Source organism: Mobula birostris, chromosome 1 (assembly GCF_030028105.1).
Source record: "Mobula birostris isolate sMobBir1 chromosome 1, sMobBir1.hap1, whole genome shotgun sequence".
Classification (NCBI taxonomy): domain Eukaryota; kingdom Metazoa; phylum Chordata; class Chondrichthyes; order Myliobatiformes; family Myliobatidae; genus Mobula; species Mobula birostris.
Window position 1 is genome coordinate 59,827,244 of NC_092370.1, and position 21,231 is coordinate 59,848,474.

The 21,231-nt window shown below is 40.4% G+C and overlaps 1 protein-coding gene across 2 annotated transcripts in view; it reads right to left on the reverse strand.

The window, feature by feature from the left end:
- The window catches only part of colec12 (collectin sub-family member 12), a 142,438-nt gene that overhangs the window by 45,466 nt on the left and 75,741 nt on the right, over positions 1–21,231 (reverse strand). For both annotated transcript variants that reach the window (XM_072255819.1, XM_072255828.1), the window contains exon 3: positions 5,217–5,339. In XM_072255819.1, coding sequence (XP_072111920.1) covers positions 5,217–5,339 — 123 coding nt within the window. The remainder of the gene's footprint in view (positions 1–5,216; positions 5,340–21,231) is intronic.

Here is a 21,231-nt window from a genome sequence, read left to right on the forward strand (position 1 = left end):
CAATTTCTGATACCATCAAAGTTAGCCTTTCTCCAATTTTGAATCTCAACTCGTGGGCCAGACTTATCTTTTGTGCATATTTACTTTGAAACAAATGGCATTGTGGTCACCGGGTGCAATGTGTTCCCCTGCACAAACCTCTGTCACCTGTCCTGTCTCGTTGCCAAATAGAAGATCAAGTATCGTACACTCTCTCATTGGGATTTCTATGTACTGATGAAGGAAACTTTCCTGAACACATTTGACAAACTTTTACACCCAGTCAGTAGATGGAAAGTTAAAATCAACTTTATGCTTCTTGCAACAGTGTGCGATCTCGTTACAAATTTCTTCCCCGAAGTCCCTAGGACTTTTGGGTGTTCTCTCATATGGCCCCATTAATGTGGTCATACCTTTCTATTTCTCAGTTTCACCCATAACAGCTCACTAGTCAAGTTCTCCAGTTTGTCCTGCCGAAGCACTGCCTTAACATTTTCACTAACTAGAAACACCACCCCTCCTCCTTTAATTCCTCCCACTCTGTCGTCCAAAACAACAGAACCCCAGAATGCCAGTCCTGCCCCTCCTGCAACCAAGTCTCACTGATAGCTACAACATCACAATTCCAGCTGTTGATCCATGCTCTGAGCTCATTCACCTTTCCTGAGATATTTCTTGCATTGAAATATACGTGGCTCAGGACACGGGTCACATCATGCTCAACCTTTTGAGTCTTGACTTTGTCTGAGGTACATTTAATATTTCAGTAATATTTGAGTAATATTGTAAATATATTGTTTGATTAAGTATTCTTTGTTGTTTCCATGATTCATTACAGGTTATATGTAAAAGTATGTAAGTGACATACACCATATCATAAGTGTGTGCCTCACTCAAGTAAAACAAAACTAAGACATGCATTTCCCAGTTCTGTGTTCTTTTCTCAACACAGTACTGATAGTCTGAGAGTAGTGAACCAAGCAACAACTTGCTTTGACACCAATCATCACACCTGGCATTCTCTTAACCACACTAGGCAGCAAAATGATTCAAGCCCATTCATGCTTCAACATCCCCAACAAAAACAGCTATTTATAAGAATCATTGATGTATTATTTTCTTGGTCAGTTCCCACAAGTTTTCCATATAAACTTTTATGGCAGATGGCTTGAGAAATGCTGACGCACAATTTAGGGATTCAACCACTTGGTTTGTCAGTATTTGTAACAGTTGTTATACATACCGAAGTCTTGTACCAACCAGCACAGGTCTTACACAGTGAACGGTAGTGCACTGAGCGATGCGGTAGTACAAAGGGATCTGGGAATACAGGTCTATAATTTATTGAAAGCGGCATCAGTGATAGATAGGATCATAAAGAAAGCTTCAGGCACATTGGCTTTCTTAAATCAATGTACTGAGTACAGGAGATGGGATGTTATGTTGAAGTTGTATGACATTGGTGAGGCCTACTTGTACAGTTTTAGTCACTTACCTACAGGAAAGATGTAAATAAGGTTGAAAGAGTACAGAGAAAATTTAGAAGGATGTTGCCGGGTATGTATGGAGGACCTGAATTATAAGGAAAGATTGAATAGGTCAGGACTTTATTGCTTGGAACATAGAAGATTGAGAGGAGATTTGATAGGGGTATACAAAATTATGAGGGGAATGGATAGTGTAAATGCAACAGGCTTTTACCACTGAAGTTGGGTGGGACCACAACTAGAGGTCATGGGTTAAGGGTGAAAGTTGAAAAGTTTAAGGGGAACATGAGGAGAAAATTCTTAACTCAGAGGGTTCAGAATCAGAACCAGAATCAGGTTTATTATCACCGGCATGTGATGTAAAATTTGTTAACTTAGCAGCAGCAGTTCAATGCAATACATAATATAGAAGAAAAAAATAAGTAAATCTTATTCAGTATACTTTATACAGTATACATATATTGAATAGATTAAAAATTGTGCAAAAAACAGAAATACTATTTATTTAAAAAAAGTGAGGTAGTGTCCAAGGGTTCAATGTCCCTTTAGGAATTGGATGGCAGAGGGGAAGAAGCTGTTGCTGAATTGCTGAGTGTGTGCCTTCAGGCCTCTGTACCTCCTACCTGATGGTAACAGTGAGAAAAGGGCATGCCCTGGGTGCTGGAGGTCCTTAATAATAGACGCTGCTTTTCTGCGACACCGCTCCTTGAAGATGTCCCGAGTACTTTGTAGGCAAGTGCTCAAGATGGAGCCGACTAAATTTACAACCCTCTGCAGCTTCTTTTGGTCCTGTGCAGTAGCCCCCCACCCCCAAACCAGACAATGATGCAGCCTGTCGGAATGATTCCCACGGTACATCTATAGAAGTTTTTGAGTGTTATTGTTGACATAACAAATCTCTTCAAACTCCTAATAAAGTATAGCTGCTGTCTTGCCTTCTTTATAACTGCATCAAAATGTTGGGACCAGGTTAGATCCTCAGAGACCTTGACACCCAGGAGCTTGAAACTGCTCACTCTTCTCCACTTCTGATCCCTCTGTGAAGATTGATATGGGTTCCTTCGTCTTACCCTTCCGGGAGTCCACAATCAGTTCTTTCTGACGTTGAGTGCCAGGTTGTTGCTGCTGCACCACTCCACTAGTTGGCATATCTCACTCCTGTACGCCCTCTCGTCACCACCTGAGATTCTACCAACAATGGTTGTATTGTCAGCAAATTTATAGATGGTATTTGGGCTATGCCTAGCCACACAGTCGTGGGTATATAGGAAGTAGAGCAGTGGGCTAAGCACACACCCCTGAGGTGCACCAGTGTTGATCATCAGCAAGGAGGAGATGTTATCACAAATTCGCATAGATTGTGGTCTTCTGGTTAGGAAGTCGAGGATCCAATTGCAGAGGGATGTACAGAGGCCCAGGTTTTGCAACTTCTCAATCAGGATTGTGGGAATGATGTTATTAAATACTGAGCTCTTGTCGATGAACAGCATCCTGACATAGGTGTTTGTGTTGTTTAGGTGGTCTAAAGCTGTGTGGAGAGCCACCGAGATTACGTCTGCTGCTGATCTATTGTGGTGATAGGCAAATTGGAATGGGTCCAGGTCTGTGCTGAGGCAGGAGTTCAGTCTAGTCATGACCAACCTCTCAAAGCATTTCATAACTGTCAATGTGAGTGCTAACGGGTGATAGACATTAAGGCAGCTCAAGTTAATCTTCTTAGGCACTGGTATAATTGTTGCCATTTTGAAGCAAGTGGGAATTTCTGCCTGTAGCAGTGAGAGGTTGAAAATGCCCTTGAATACTCCTGCTAGTTGGTTGACATAGGTTTTCAGAGCCTTACCAGGTACTCCATCGGGACCTTCAGCATTGCAAGGGTTCACTCTCTTTAGAGACAGCCTAACATCGGCCTCTGAGACAGAGATCACAGGGTCATCAGGTGCAGCAGGGATCTTCACAACTGTAGTTGTATTCTCCCTTTCAAAGTGGGCATAGAAAGTGTTGAATTCAACTGGTAGTGAAGCATCGCTGCCATCCATGATATTGGGTTTTGCTTTGTAGGAAGTAATGTCTTGCAAGCCCTGCCAAAGTTGTCGTGCATCCGACAAGTCTGTGAGAGTGTGAAACGAGCTGCCAACTCAAATGGTGGATGCGAGCTTGATTTCAACGTTTAAGAGAAGTTTGGATAGGTACATAAATGGTAGAGGTACGGAAGGCTATGGCTCCATTGCAGGTCAATGGGAGTAGTTTAAATAGTTTGGCACAGACTAGATGGGTAAAAGGACCTGTTTCTGTGCTGTGACTTTTCTATGACTCAATATAATGATTATGGCTTTTATGAAGGATTTGAACTAACTGCTCTACGACTTTCTTTAATGTTCCTGAGATAGTATTTGAAGAGCACTTGAATAAACATACACTTTGTTTCAATGTCCGTTCCTCAGTTGTGTAGATCCGTATATAGTACAAATTTATTGATTAGAGATTAAGATTAGAGTGAACAACACTATCATTCCTAGGTAGTTGCTGCCAAACACAGCTGAGTCTGCCTCTTGGATTTAAACCTGACTGGGATAATAAACAATGTCATATTGAACTGGGTTTTTTGAAAAGGCAAGAAGAGGAGAAATGAAGGAAAAGTAAAGGTATCTCCTTTCTGCTTGGGTTTAATATAAGTTATTTACCTTTGTTTTGCTGATCAAAACTTTGTACATTTGGCCACAGTATAAAATTAAAATACAAACACCAAAAAAAAACCCGAAATGGATAAATTAAATCATTACAAGTTAAAATGGTCACTGGTTGGAAATTGTTCTCACCCTTATGTTACATAAAGCATTAATATAGCACACCATTCCACTGCATTCACAGAAAGCAAATGACTTGGAAGATTGAATTATTTGCAGAACACATGAAAGTTAAGAATAAAGCAAAGTCGCCTCTCACCTGGAACATCTATGCAGATGCAGAGGTTTGGGTGGTGCTGAATATGGCAAGCGAATGGCCACAGTAAGGATTAATCTTTGTCTTTCGTAACATTTATGAAACACTGACTCTTTATTGGATGCAACCAATTTATTATTCAGTGCATGTCTTATTCAGTACATACATTTATAATTAAATGCCTTGTACCTTAAAAATCTAAAAGATATAAACTAAATTTGTTATTAATTACAAATTGAAAGCTGAATACTTTATCCTCATTTTTGATATGTTTGGCTCACAAATAAAATTAGTTTGTGTTCAAAATACCAAATTCGGCTTTATAGATAACAAAATACATTGCTTTATCATTTTGTTTCCCTTTTAATTAAGGAAGTAACTCTTTTGTCCAAGAATACACCCAAAGCTTGAATGAAGAGTATACTGTAGTTGCAAATTGAATAATGAGAATTACATTACATAGACAAGCACAACATAGAAGATAAGTTTACCTGCTGTCATAATGAAGTTATTATTCATAAAACACATGCTATCTCTTTCCCAATGCATTCCATTTTTTGAAAACATGTCTCTGAAAGAATGAAACTAAAATAGTTCTAATACTTTAAAAGTGAATGAATATCATACATTAGCTGTGTTTGTCTTGTTGAACTGTGATATTAATGGTGGCTGATTTCTGAACCACAGTGATCCAAAAGTAAATCACTCTTGGGTTTATCCATGGTCATGACTTAAAATAATGAACACGTAAATTGATTGGTCATTCAATAATGCCAAAAGTTTAAGAGGAAGATATAGAAGTTCTGTTACCTTTGTAGCCCAGGATGGCTACAGTAATGGTTAGCATGGCACACAGGACATACAGCAGCAGAATAGAAAACTTCAGTGCCCAGTTGTTTCTACATCGATTACACTGAGGCCCTTCCTGAATTCCTGCAAGAGAAATACAAGGTTTAATATTTCAGGCAGGTATGATAAGAACAGAGGATTTAATGACATTTTTAACCACCTCTTTGAATGTGCGAATTCTATGCTGCACATAGTTCCTTTAGGCAAAATACTGGGATTAGCCATAAATATAGTAGAAACAGCTTTTAGGTGGTTTACATGTGCCGAAGTAGGATTTGTGTGGTTCCCAGTAGGACCACATTCACTGCAGCTGGAATCATTTTGTTATGCAGCTGTCTGAGGGCATCAGCTTTTAAAGGCACATTCCCTATAGCAGCCACAAAGCAGAGCAACACTCAGTGTTGATGCTGTGGAATGTTAGCAGAGGCGAGGGGAAGAAGAGAGTGGAGAAGAGAAGAAGAGGAGTGAAGAGAGTTTACTCAGTGGGTCACTGAAAGTGGCAAGAAGAAGCTCATGCACCAGACAGTTCAGGATAGCTACCATGGCCAACATCAGAAGAGGCAGGTGTGACTTCCAAGAACAATAAAATATTGCCAAATAAATTTCATGATTTCACATGAAAGGTCAACGAGAGCTCCAGGCCAATAGAAATATTGATTTTTCTGGTTGTAACATTTACTCTGAAAAGCACACAAACTGATCATCACACCAACTGTGACTCCCACACATTATTGTCTCCTGCAGCAACCACACACTAGCATTCTGACACCACAGACAATCCCACAAAAATGTCGAATCTCCTTACTCAATATCCTTCATCTACTCTGTTTAGGCATACATTGATGGCTATGCGTTCATCCATTTGGGTCTATGCTCTGAGATTCTCTCACTATTGAATCCAACATCGGCTTTGTGGAAGAAAACAAAAGGTGGTAGTAAATGGTTGTCTCTCTGACTGCAGGCTTGTGGCTAGTGGGGGGGCTGCAGGGATCAGTGGTGGGTCCATTGTTGTTTATGATCTATATTAGTGATTTAGATGATAATATGGTAAACTGGATCAGCAAATCTGCAGATGGCACCAAGATTAGGGGCATAGTGGACAATGAGGTTTGCCAGCAATGTTTGAAGCGGCACTTGCATCAGCTGGAAAAACGGGCTGAAAATGCCAGGTGGAACTTAAGGCAGACAAGTGTGAAGCGTTGCACTTTGGGAGGACAAACCAAGACTTTACACTGTGAAAGACAGGTCACTGAGGGGTGCGGTAGAAAAACTGGATCTTGGAATTCAGATCCATAATTCTTCGAAAGTAGCAGCACAGGTAGATAAGATTGTAAAGGGCATTTTTACCACATTGACCTTCGTAAATCAAGGCATTGATTAGAGGAGCTGGGATGTTATGGTGAAGTTGTGTAAGACAGTAGTGGGTCATTATGTGCAGTTCTGGTTACCTACCTACATGAAATATATCAAGAAGCTTGAAAGAATACAGAGAAAATTTACAAGGATTTTGCTGGGTCTGGAGGATCTGAGCTATTGGCAAAAGTTGAATAGGTTAGAACTTTATTCTCTGCAGCACAGAAGAAATGGGAAGCTCTTATACTGTAAATATATACAAAATAAACCTGCAGCTAAGTTAATGTGCACTCTTCATCCAGTGATCAAGGAGGGCTGCCAGATCAGACTACATTTTGTCACTCAGCTTTTCAAACATGGTCTTCAGCCTATAACTGGGATATTTGAATCAGCCCTTACAACACCAATGTTGGGAGTCTAGTTCTCTGTCTTCAGAAGCTTTTAGACTATTTGTGTGTATTAGCCTGTCACAACACAGGTGCTTGAACTTTCAGGGGTGTTCTTTGTTGTTTATGATCTATATTAATGATTTAGATGATAATATGGTGAACTGGATCAGCAACCAGTTAGAATGTGCTCCCTCTGCAAATGTGTACTACAAGGGAGACATTTGTCGGTGAAGTTGACCAGAATCATCTATTGTTAGCAATGTTCCTAATAGAGTAAAAAATTGATGGATTCTCAGTTTTAGTAATTCTACCGAGGGGGGCTTCAAGAGAATGTTTGCTTGCCATGATGAATATCTTGAGTGACTTAGTCAGTCACACCTTGACACTGAATTTAAGTCTCTAAATGCAAATTGCTTTTACTTCCTGCAAGTCTGTGGATCAGTCAGCTGGGGTGAGAATTACAGTTCACTCAGATGCAGACTTAATACGATGACTCCAAATATTTGGATTTTCAGAAGGCTTTTGACAAGGTCCCACACAGGAGATTAGTGTGCAAACTTAAAGCACACGGTATTGGGGGTAAGGTATTGGTGTGGGTGGAGAGTTGGTTAGCAGACAGGAAGCAAAGAGTGGGAATAAACGGGACCTTTTCAGAATGGCAGGCGGTGACTAGTGGGGTACCGCAAGGCTCAGTGCTGGGACCCCAGTTGTTTACAACATATATTAATGACTTGGATGAGGGAATTAAATGCAGCATCTCCAAGTTTGCGGATGACACGAAGCTGGGTGGCAGTGTTAGCTGTGAGGAGGATGCTAAGAGGATGCAGGGTGACTTGGATAGGTTGGGTGAGTGGGCAAATTCATGGCAGATGCAATTTAATGTGGATAAATGTGAAGTTATCCACTTTGGTGGCAAAAATAGGAAAACAGATTATTATCTGAATGGTGGCCGATTAGGAAAAGGGGAGGTGCAACGTGACCTGGGTGTCATTATACACCAGTCATTGAAAGTGGGCATGCAGGTACAGCAGGCGGTGAAAAAGGCGAATGGTATGCTGGCATTTATAGCGAGAGGATTCGAGTACAGGAGCAGGGAGGTACTACTGCAGTTGTACAAGGCCTTGGTGAGACCGCACCTGGAGTATTGTGTGCAGTTTTGGTCCCCTAATCTGAGAAAAGACATCCTTGCCATAGGGGGAGTACAGAGAAGGTTCACCAGATTGATTCCTGGGATGGCAGGACTTTCATATGAAGAAAGAATGGATGAACTGGGCTTGTACTCGTTGGAATTTAGAAGATTGAGGGGGGATCTGATTGAAACGTATAAGATCCTTAAGGGATTGGACAGGCTAGATGTAGGAAGATTGTTCCCGATGTTGGGGAAGTCCAGAACGAGGGGTCACAGTTTGAGGATAGGGGGGAAGCCTTTTAGGACCGTGATTAGGAAAAACTTCTTCACACAGAGAGTGGTGAATCTTTGGAATTCTCTGCCACAGGAAACAGTTGAGGCCAGTTCATTGGCTATATTTAAGAGGGAGTTAGATATGGCCCTTGTGGCTACGGGGGTCAGGGGGTATGGAGGGAAGGCTGGGGCGGTGTTCTGAGTTGGATGATCAGCCATGATCATAATAAATGGCGGTGCAGACTCGAAGGGCTGAATGGCCTACTCCTGCACCTATTTTCTATGTTTCTATGTTTCTATGTTTCTTTGAGCATTGCCACTCCGGCATTGTAACTGCACTGGGAATATGATAGAAACCCTCCTACTAGCCAATGATTACAGGACTTTGATCACCAGTGCAAGCTATACCAGAATTATTTCCCCTCCTAGCCCATTGTCTTTATAATCTTACTACTTGCTCTCTGTTGAAATTAAACCAGATGAACGAAATTTGCAGCAGCAATACATTCTATATTATGTGGTTCTAACAGCACAGAGCAGCAAATATGACACCTACATTTCCACACTCTACATAGGAAGGAATTTAGCTAGGGACTGGTTATTTAGGGTCCTTGCCATGTTTATTCTATTAGTCAGATTTTCTCCACTTTTAATGAATTATCCTCACAGATACCAGAAATATGATCTGCTACCTGTTTGCTTTAGTTCAAATATAAATTACCAAATATCTAACATTTAGAAAAAAATGGGGGTTGAAGATTAGTATTATAATGCTGCTTTGCATAGGGAAGATAGCCTGGGAAAAATTGAAGCAGATATTTAACTCATAAATATTCAGCTATAATGTTACTACTCAGCGCTACCTTCGGCTTGATTTCTGCCCAGCTGGAATGAGAGCCTTAGCTGTGCCTGCAGTGGGCAATCCCAGACAAAATAAATAAACACAAAATATGTCGATGAATTCTGCCAGAATTTGACTCAGAGCTGTGACTGCAACCAAGTTGCTGTCAGAAGTCCCACAACTAGGAGGGGGAGAGGGGGAGAGGGAGGGAGGGGGAGAGGGAGAGAGGGAGAGGGACCACATGGATGGGCTTGGTGCAGCGATATCAGTTTCTCAACATCAGACTGAATTACACCCTGAAGGAGATGTCAGATCCCCACATTTAGTAATTTGCAGTCTGTTTCATTACTTTGAAGGAAGTAGTGCCACTGAACTGAAACCATGCTCCACTAAGTATGTTGTTGGAAAAGCAGTAAAGATCATATTGATCTTCTTCCACAGTGCAAGATGGTGTTCAGACATTTCTTTCTGCAAACAAAAGTCTAGATATGATTTTTTGAATCTTATCTTTGGCTCAAAGTCATTTTGTAGTGAGATTAGTTCTTCCTCCACGTGCAATGTTAATTCCTCATTACAAGTGTTCAGGAATGGATTAGTTACCGAATCAGGAACTTGGATCAAGAGAAGATCCTGAAGTCTCTCTGACATATCTTTATGCACCTCAGCCAGGTGGGCACAGATACTTGAAGATCATCATCTAGTATTCTTTCTTTCTCTTCCTACTCAGAGAAGTCCAGAAATTGAAAAAGGTCATGACAGCCAATGTTACACTCAAATAGGGTTAACTTGGATAGAAATGTGGAGACGCCTGATTTGACTTTGATAAGATTCACATCATTTCCTTAAACTTGAAGACTGATTTCATTTAGTTTTGCAAGTAATCCTGACAAATATGAAATGTAATGTCTATCAATTGTGAATTGATTACTGAATGAAGCATTCAGGCCTTCAAAGAATTTTATCTCAGTTTCAAAAAGCACATAAAGGCATCTCAGGCAGTTTACTTTTGAGAACCATCTGAGTCCTGTGTGCAACAACAGCATTCAAACCGTTCAGTATTCTCAATACACAGCTCCTGAAATAGTCAGGAATTGAGATCATGGGTCTTAATTTTATTCAACGCTATTTAATAATCTGTTCAACCAATCACTTAGGCTTTTTGCGACAAGTTGTTGTCTGCGAATTACACAGCGAATAGTAAATATGTTAGGTACAGCTTTTTTGAAGAAAGTAATAACCCCACGGTGGTGTCCTGCCATTGATGGTGCCCATTGTTGCACAATGAAAAATGTTGGTAAGCAGAATGTCCTTCTCTTTGAAAAGTTGCTCAGCAACATGAAATATTGTCTCCCCATGTTTCTAGTCCCCTTTCAAATAACAACTCTTGAACTATGCTTTCATCTATTATGAAGCGAACATAACCAAAAAGCAAAGATTCGTTGCCTAGTCCAGTTGAGACGTCTAACAGCAAAGCAAATTCTGCTATCCTAAGTACATTGCACAATGTGTGTCCACGTTCTTAGACATTGCATTTATTCATCTTTGAACAGAGTTGTCACTGAGTGGAATTGATCTGGTGACTTGTGCAAAATCATACTCAGAACCTTCCTTACTGCTGACAGAATCAGATCTTTTCCAATTGTATGGGGCCTTCCAGATTTAGTAATGAGCAATGAAATGCATGAAGCACACAGACCATTATTATTTTGTTGTGAAGTGCTGGAAAACATGTTTTGAAGTGCTTTCTGTTTCTGAAAGTTTTCATAAAGTAACTGAAAATAAGTTAAGTTCTTGTTTGCTTTATCAGAGTGTATTTTCTTCAAATGCTCAAGGAGCCTGGATAGTTTCATTGCTTAATTTGAAAAAACTTTGTGACACAGTAGACACATTGGCTGCTGCTGTTTGCTTGGTGCTGGTATAAATCTATATTTCAGATATTCCACACTATACTGTCTTCAGTCTTGTTCATTTGATCTGCTTCTGCCATTTTCATTATGGATTAACGACCACAGTCAATCAACTATATCTTAAGTCCAACCTCAAGCACTGCGATCGATATAGGGAATAGTTATGACATCATCATAACTCAGGCAAAACCGGACTCTCTGCCTGAAGGTGCAGAAAGTGGCGTAGTGATATTTTGGTTCAGATATGGGCTAAAGAAATGCAGTCAAGACCATTCAAAGAGTAGATTTTGAACATTACCCCATTGAATGCCATACCGGAATTCACAGGAATTGTGTCACTGCATGGTTAGAGTGTGAGAATCGTAATAGCTTACACTGTACTACAGTAGTGAATGGCAATGATGTATGGGCTGGGCCCAAGAATAACACAATTTCTTCCATCCAGTTTTCTCATCATGTGCCATTTACAGAAGCATCACATTGCTTTTCCACAGCTGTAACATGCTTTGAGTGGTCTAAGAGAACGGTGGGTTAGGAGGAGATGAAGTGATTACATGATCATTGTGATCAATTATGAGGCACTGAGGATCAAACACTTATAATAAGTAATTCTTTTCTTAAATTAACCCTGTCATCCCTCAGCTGTTCTCTTTGCTACCGTAGCAAATGCTAGCCCCATCATCCCCTTTATCTTTATCATCCCATTGGAAACCCCCACCACCCCTGGGGGGGGGGGGGGAGGTGATATCGCCCAATTTGGGAACCACTGATCTTGAAGGTGATGTTTTTATTTCTGGGGGTCAAAAGTCTGGTCTGTTGAAAGTAAACCTTTGAGCTATGAATAATTCATATAAGTTCAATAATATTTTGACCTTACAGCAGTCAACAGTTTTGTGTGATTATTATTAGTCAACTTTCCGATAATAGTTTATTTGCAAGAACTATTTAACACTGTGTTACAAGATTAGTTTGCAAGTAATGCAATAACTTTGCATTTCCCAACTGGTACAGTAGTCATGAGCTTAAGGTTCAAAACCTCATTCTGACCAGAATGGAAGTGGATGTAAAATGGTAATTTCACCGTTTGCCGATATGGTTGCACTCTTGAACTTGAATATTGTAGAACAGTTACAAACTGCTCCAGCTAATGGGAAATTATGATATTCATTATGAATATGAAAAAGTGAAATTTTGAAGTATATCATAGCAATAAGTAAACAACTATGTAATCAATGATATTGGTTATTCAGAGCATGGTTTTCTTTTGATCTTGAATGAAAAAAAGAACAAGGTGGCACAGTAGCTTAGCAACCAGCATGACACTTTACAGTGCCAGCAACCAGGGTTCATTTCCTTCCGCTGTCTGTAAAGACCCTACGGAAGGCAAGTGCAGAAATTGCCAGGACCTGAGCAGAGATATTTAAAACAACCTTAGAGATAGGAGAGGTACCAGAGGATTGGAGGATAGCCAATGATGTTCTGCTGTTTAAAAAAGGCTCTAAACAGAAACTAGGAAACTATAGGCCGGTGAGTCTGTCATCAGTTGTGGGAAAGTTATTGTAAGGAATCCTAAGGGACCAAATATATAAGTATTTGGATATGCATTGACTGATTAAGTATAGTCGGCATGGTTTCATGTGTGGTAGGTCACGTCTAACCAATCTTACAGATTTTTTTGAGGAAGTTACCAGGAAATTGATGAAGGTAAGGCAGTGGATGTTGTCTACATGGACTTTAGTAGGGCATTTGACAAGGTCCTACATGGTAGGCTGGTCAAGAAGGTTCAGTTGCTCAGCATTCAGAGTGAGGAAGTAAATTGGATTAGACATTGGCTTTGTGGGAGAAGCTAGAGAGTGGTAGTAGACAGTTGCCTCTCTGACTGGAGGCCAGTGACTAGTTGTGTGCCACAGGGATCGGTGCTGGGCCAATTGTTGCTTGTCATCTATATCAATGATCTGGATGATAATGTGGTTAACTGGATCAGCAAGTTTGTGGAAGACACCAAGTCTGGGGGTGCAGTGGACAGTGAGGAAGACTATCACGACTTGCAGAGGGATCTGCATCAGCTGGAAAAATAGGCTGAAAAATAGCAGTTGGAAATTAAAACAGACAAGTGTGAGGTTTTGCACTTCAGTAGGATCAAGCAGGGTAGGTCTTACACAGTGAATGGTTTGGCACTGAGGAGTGTGGTAGAACAAAGGGATCTGGGAATACAGGTACATAGTTTGTTGAAAGTGGCATCACATGTATAGGATCGTAAAGAAAGCTTTTGGCACATTGGTCTTCATTAATCAATGTATTGAGTACAGAAGACGCTATGTTACGTTGAAGTTGTAAAAGATGTTGGTGAGGCCTAATTTGGAGTATTGTGTGCAGTTTTGGTCACCCACCTCCAGGAAAGATGTAAATGAAGTTGAAAGAGTCAGAAAATTTACAAGGAGTTGCCGGATCTGGAGGAGCTGAATTATCGGGAAAGATTGAATAGGTTAGGGCTGTATTCTTTAGAGCAAAGTAGATTGAGAGGGGATTTGATAAAGGTATACAAAATTATGAGGGGTATAGATAGGGTAAATGCGAGCAGGCTTTTTCCACTGAGGTTGGATGGGATTACAACCAGAGGCTTAAGGTGAAAGTTAAGAAGTTTAAGGGGAACATGAGGGGAAACTTCTTCACTCAGAGGGTTGTGGGAGTGTGGAGTAAGATGTCAGCACAAGTGATGCATGCGAGCTCGATTTCAACATTTAAGTGGAGTTTGGATAGGTACATAGATAGTAGGGATATGGAGGGCTATGTTCCTGGTGTAGTTTAAATGGTTTTAGCATGGACCAGATGGGCCGCAGGATCTGTTTCTGTCCTGTGACTCTATGACTCTAAGAATCTGTACATTTCTCCCACTGACTGTGTGGATTTCCTCCAGGTGCTTTGGGTTCCTCCCACACTCCAAAGACAAAGGGGCTAGTAAGTTGTGGGCATGGTATGTTTGCAGTGGAAGCCTTGCGATGCTTGTGGGCTTGCCCCAGTACATCTTTGGATTGTATTAGTCATTGATGCAAATGACACATTTCAGTGTAAGTTTTGATGTTTTGATATCCATGTGACAAATAAAGCTAATCTGTAATACTAAAAATTATATAGTAAGCCCATTCTGTTTTCCTCATTTAAAACATCTTGGTCTGTGGAAATGACAGACTATATTCTACCATGCACTTGTCTAGACTGACAATTCTAATAGTGATCACAACATGCACTGATCATATAAGGAAAGTTAAAAGTTTCTTAACTCATTTGTTGTTCATGCGATTATTGCGTTAAGGAAGAAATAAAATGTTTTATATCAATACTGTATAGAATGAAAGGAGTAATTGAAGACTCCACAAGAGATACAGGAACGGAATGTTGAACCATCTGGACAGCAGATGCTTCTTCTAACATAAACATTACTAAAATTCTTAGTAATTATTACCACTGTGTTGAAGTTTTATTTGAAATTTCCTCAAAAATTTTATTTATGTAACTGTTAGACATTCCAAGTATTCTTCTGCAATGGAACATTTTATTTATTTAAATCCCAAAGACCTAAATATATTTTTAAAAACTATACTTGTTATTTTACAAGAGTGAACACATCTAAATTCATTTTGTGATAGTACCAGAAACCTTTCCTATTTCTATAGTTCTGTCACATTTACAACAGATTGCAGTTAATTGGGATACATCAGAGCCAGTACCTTTTGGCCCAATTAAACAGCTGCCCAAATTAGATGAATTTTCTTTTTTTTAAAAATTTTATTTTTGTTTGGATAAGGAATTCACAAATATCATGTACTTTTTTCACACATATAACCTTTTCCATTTTTTATATGTATAAAACTATAATTATTTATACATTCTTAAGTACACATTGAGATGATATAAAAGCAAATTAGACACTTAAATAGATAATTATGTACTGTGGTAATTCTAATCTATTAGGCTAAGTAATGGTATTAGTTGTTAAGAAAAATGGTAATAGTTTCCATATAACTCTTCTGGACCATTTCCACTGGTCCAAATTGTTGTATATAAGCCTATGTAACAACCATTGTAGGTGTTTATATCTTAATTTGTTCATGCTTGCTCCTGCCTGCAGACATAATTATCCAATCCCTATGTACTTATTTACTTATTTTTTTCATTTTTTATCCCTTTCCCAAATCTTTCCCTTTACTTGTGTTAATTCTCTATAGATGAATTTTCATTGAAATAGTTAAATAGGTATAAAAAAGACAATCTGCCACTTAACTGGGTAACTAATTAGATATTTGAATAAAATACAGAACAAATTAGAACACTGCCAATACCACTACAGTGCTATAAAAATGTATTAGTTCCTAATATTTACCCACGGAGGAATTAATTCGATGTACGCTGCCATATTCTTTTGATTAACTGTAAATGAACAAAATCAGTGCAGACACCAAATGCAGATAATGTACTGCCTTCATACAATTCTTCCACTGAATGCACCTTCCAGATCTTCATTTTCATTGTAGCTTTCAAGATAATTGTCAATACCTTCAAGTACCTAACTTGCTGAAATAATAAAATCATTTCATTTTCACTCCCAGTTGTTTCTAGCACCTCCAAGCCCGAATACTTGAAATGCAAAGACAGTTCTGAACTATCTTACTGTTTATTTCTTCCAAGTATCAGTGGCAAAAATTACTACTTTTTGAACAGAAACATACACAACTGATGCTATTTCAAAACTTTTCCCTATAAGCACAGAGTAGCGTCTAATGGCCACACAAGTACACATGACAGACACCAGTTAGAAGCTGTTTGGTAACAGCCTCCTGTCCCAAGCAGCAAAATGTCCAAAATAAATTAAGTGAATCCCAGCTATTTTCTCGATTAGTTTGTGTTCTTTAGGAATTGTCCCAAATAAGCAGCTACCCGATTAACCGATGACCCCATTAAATGGAATCCATTGTATGTATATAAACATCTGGGAGAAAAATATTCATTCTTCATTAACTGTAGCAAGATAATGTATGCAAGTATGAATATTCATGCAGTCAAACCGTAATTACCAGCAAGTGTTGGCAATTCCACAAATTCAACAATAGTGCGATAACTAATCCAACTTGATGTCTAGCTTCCACTCACCTGGTTGTTGCAGCATCTGACCATATTCCTGATGAAGTCCACAGAATGTCTTGCACCATACTTAGAACATCAATGGCACATTGCAGGCACTTCGGCCCACAATGTTGTGCCGACCATGTAACTTACTCTAGAAACTGCCTAGAATTTCCCTACCGCATCGCCCTCTATTTTTTTAAGCTCCATGTACCTATCTTAAAAGAGAGGTCATGTGACTACCAATGGAGATCCCATGCCCTCTTCTCATTACTATCATCAGGAGGAGACACAGGAGCCTAAAGACCCACACTTTATCAATTTAGGAACAGCTTCTTCTCCTCCAACATCAGATTTCTGAATGGTTCATGAACCCATGAAATCTACTTCATTATTCCTTCATTTTTGCACCATTTGTTTTGTAATTTATTGAACTTTTACGTCTTTGCACTGTACTGCTGCTACAAAACAATAACTTTCATGCTGTATAAGACAGTGATTCTGCTAGTGAGGCAAGAAATAGGAAGATAATGCATTTTAACCTGAGACTAAAGAAATGGCACAGGAGGGAGGACTTCAGATTTTTGAATCATTGGGCTCCCTTACAGGGAAAGTGGGACCTGTACAAGTGGGATGGTGGGCACCCCAACAGGAAGAAGACCAATATCCCTGCAGGAAGGCTTGGCAGTGTTGTTCTGGAGGGGTTTAGACTAGAGCTGCAGTCGGAGAGGGGGTAGAACCTGAATTAGGCCACCTGGACCATTGAGTCTGCTCTACTATTTCGTCATGGCTGATCCAATTTTCCTCTCAGCCCCAATCTCCTGCCTTCTCCCCATATCCCTTCATGCCCTGATCAGTCATGAATCCATCAACCTCTGCCTTAAATATACATAAAGATTTGGCCTTGCATAAAGAGATCCTGTTGACCAGAAAGAAGCAGAAAGTGTTAAGGTTTTTCTAATGGGGGATAGAAGCGTATAGGCGCTGAATGTCCATGGTGAAAATAAGGCAATCCAGGCCAGGGAATTGAAAGCTACTGAAGTGATGGAGAGTATGTGAAGTGTCGTGGATTTAGGTAGGATAGGACTGAACCAAGTGGGACAAAATTGAGTTGAGGTATATGGACATTAGGATAGGAGCAGACAGAAGCAATGGGAGTACTGAGCTTGTTCGATTTGTGAATATTGGGTAGGAGGTAGAAACGAGCAGTATGGGGTATGGGAACTGAGGTTGGTGGCAATGGATGGGAGATCATCAAACTCCAAGATAGTGATAGTACAGGAAACAATGGACTTGATGCTCCTGAGTGGGGTCCTTTTCAAGGGATAAGTAAGATGAGGCATCTGAGACTTGTTGTCTGGCCTCTGCAACTTTACCAGACTACAACAGCATCCCCTTCCCTGAACTAGGTCCAGAGAGGGCAGAAGGTCAGAGGTGGGTGTCCAAAAAGCGGAGGAAGGTTCAGTACAGGAGGAGAGGTCATTGGTGAGGATGTGGAGAATTCTTGTCAGAGAAGTAGGCTTAGAGGCGGGTGGCGGAGGTAATAGAAGGAGAGCTCAGCTGATTGGTGGCCGCTGAACTCACTGAGGTGTCAATGCAGGGGTACAAAGGGAAGGCGAAGAACATTTTGCCTCAGAGGGGATGGGAAGACATGGCAAAAGTTGGAACTGGGGTCAGGGAAGGGTAGAGGATTGCAGGGGTCAGAGGGAAAAATGGAGTACAGGAGCTGGGATGTTATGTTGAAGTTGTATAGGATATACTGTAGGTAAGGCCAACATTTGAAGTGCAGTTCCGGTTAACTACCTACAGGAAAGATATCACAAACTTAAAAATATACAGAGAAACTTTATAAGAGTGTTGTTGGGACTTGAGGACCTGAATTATAAGGAAAGGATGAATAGGTTAAGACTTTATTCCTTAGAGTGTAGAAGAATGAGGGAAGATCTTGGAGGTAGACAAAATTATAAGAAGCATTGATAGGGTAAATACATGCAGGCTTTCCCCCCTGAGGTTGGATAAGACCAGAACTAGGGGCTATAGGTTTCGGGTGAAAGGTGAAATATTTTAGGAGATTCAGAGGGGGCTCTTCTTTGATCAGAGAGTGGTCCAGGTGTTGAATAAGGAGCTGCCAGTGGAAGTGGTGAATATGGGTTCAATTGCAGCATTTAAAAGAAATTTTGATAGTTACATGGATGAGAGGGGTATGAAGGGCTAGTGTCTAAGTATGAGTAGATGGAATTAGGCAGAAAATAGGATAGCACTAAATTGATGGGCTGAAGGTCCTGCTTCTGTGCTCTATGACTCTGCCAAGGACTGGAATTCTAAAGCCTAAGTTGGCAAAATGGGTACAACTGGTATTGCTGCTACCTCATGGCTCCAGATACCCAGGTCCTAATGAAGGATTCTGATACAAAACATTGACAGTTTATTTCCCTCCATAGATACTACCTGACCTGCTGAGTTCTTCTAGCATTTTGTGTGAGTTACCCAAGGTCAATGCTGCCCTCTAGTGCTGTCAGTATGGAATTTATAAATTCTCCCTGCGACTGAGTGGGGTTCCTATGGTTGGTCTCGTTTCCACCTAAAAATATTCAGGTTATTTTGGCTGCTATAAGTTGTGTAGACGAGTGATGGAATCTGTGGGGGGAATGGGGAGTTGTGGGGAGAATCAGAGAAGGTGGGGAGGGTCAGCAACTTTAAATTCCTTGGTATTATTATTTCGAAGAACCTGTCCTGGGCCCAGCATGAAAGTGCATTTATGAAGAAAGCATGGTCGTACCCCATCTTCTTCAGAGCTTCTGGAGATTCAGCATGACATCTAAAACTTTGACAAACTTCTGTAGATGTGTAGTGAAGAGTATACAGACTGGGTGCATCACAGCTTGGTATGGAAACACCAATACCCTCAAATGGGAAATCCTACAAGAAGTAGTGGATACAGTCCATCCCACTGTAAAGCCATCCCCTCTACTAAGTACATCTACGTGAAGTGTTGTCACAGGAAAGCAGCATCCATCATCGGGGACCCCCACCACCCAGAACATGCTCTCTTCTCGCCGCTGCCACCAGAAAGAAGGTACAGGGTCCTCAGGACTCACACCACCAGGTTCAGGAACAATTATTACTCCTCAACCATCAGGCTTTTGAACCAAAGGGGCTAACTTCACTTGCCCCATCACTAAGCTGCTCCCACACCAATGGACCTAATTTCAAGGACTCTTTATCTCATGTTCTAGATATTTATTGCTTATTTATGTATTATTATTTCTTTCTTTTTGTACCTGCACAGCTTGTTGCCATTTGCGGACTGAGTGAATGCCCGAGTTGGTGCGGTTGTTCAGTGATTCTATTATGGTTATTATTCTGTTATGGATTTATTGAGTACCAGATAACCAGGTGACCTGTTGATGTGACCAGAATGAACATTAAATTTCCCTGAATGCTATTGCTATCGCTTTGCTTTGGAAATTAAAGAAGAAAAAATCAGTTTATTAAAGAAGAAAGATGCGTAGCAAGACAAATATAGCTCCTCCTTGTTTAACGAAGGACACTTTTGATGACAACATTTCTGGTTGATCTGCCACCCTTCATGAATACTCTACTGCTTTCATTTCTTTTTCCCTGGCTTAAAGCACATACAGCTGACCATACTGGAATACCGGTTTCTTCAGAAAAATCTGCACCTTCACCATGGTTTGGCCTTGCGCCTTATGTAGAGTCATAGCAAAGCATGACTGTATCGGGAGCTGGCTCCGCTGAAGAGGGACATCTTCCCCTTCTGATAAACTGAGAGTAATTCTGGGATCATGACAATGTCATTTTTGAACGTACCAATGTTTATCTTTGCTACGATGAGATTGCCGTGCAGTTCTTCTACCATCATTTGCGTTCCATTGCAAAGCCTTGGTGGATCCAAGTGCCTTATTAAAATGATGGGAGATTCCCTTTTCAATTCCAGTTTATGTGGTGACAATTCAGAGTTTGACCGAATCAAGGAATTCTGTTGGAAAATGAGTGGCGTTACCTCCTTCGCTTACAGCATTGAAGGAACAGTATTCTTTCATGATTCCAGGGAAGCGTCTAATGCACGTGAAGTTTATTTTTTGCATCATTTCATTAAGAGGAGCCAAGATAGAATTCTTCGAGAACAGTTCTGCAGGATTGTCGAATGTCGGGTAGATGAAATCAATACATTCTTCCATAGTTTTTGCTGGCAGAATCATATCTTCAGGTAATTCGATTTCATCATTTTAACTTTTCGCAATCTTGTCTTCTCCAACATCCAATAAGAACCCAGAATATCGTCCTTCTCCCTCACTCAATCGCATGTTTCTCTGCAATTGAAACTTGATGAAGCTTCTCCATAAGTAGGATTTTTTTATGCATGAATTCTCCACATCAGCATTATTTCCTTGTTTCACAACTGCTAGAAATTGACAGAAATTGCCACAGCAAATGGTTAAAATACCCCCGAAGGCCTCATTCTTGCCGCATACATCATGAAGATTCTGGTCCATGGCTTCAAAGCTCTCCCTCCTAATCATGGGGCATTCATCCCAGACAATAAGCCGTGCATTTTGGAGTAAATTTGCAGTATTGGTGTTTTTATCGATGTTGCAAAGGGCATCTTCATTGACTTTGAGGGGTATCTTGAATCTTGAATGTGCTGTCCTACCACCAGGCATCAATGTTGCTGCAATACCGGATGATGATACAGCAATAGCAACACCTCCATCTCCCCTAACTTTAGCGAAGATCAAGTTGATGATAAATGTCTTGCCCGTTCCTCCTGGTGCATCAATGAAAATCATTGAGGAGAGATTCCTTTCCAAGCAGTCGCACACATATTCATATAACTCTCTTTGCTGATTATTCAATAGGGGCTCCTTCTGTGAAACAAATCCCTGCTGCTTGTCTCCGTTGTATTGCAGTTCACACAAAAATTCCACATTGCCAGCACTTC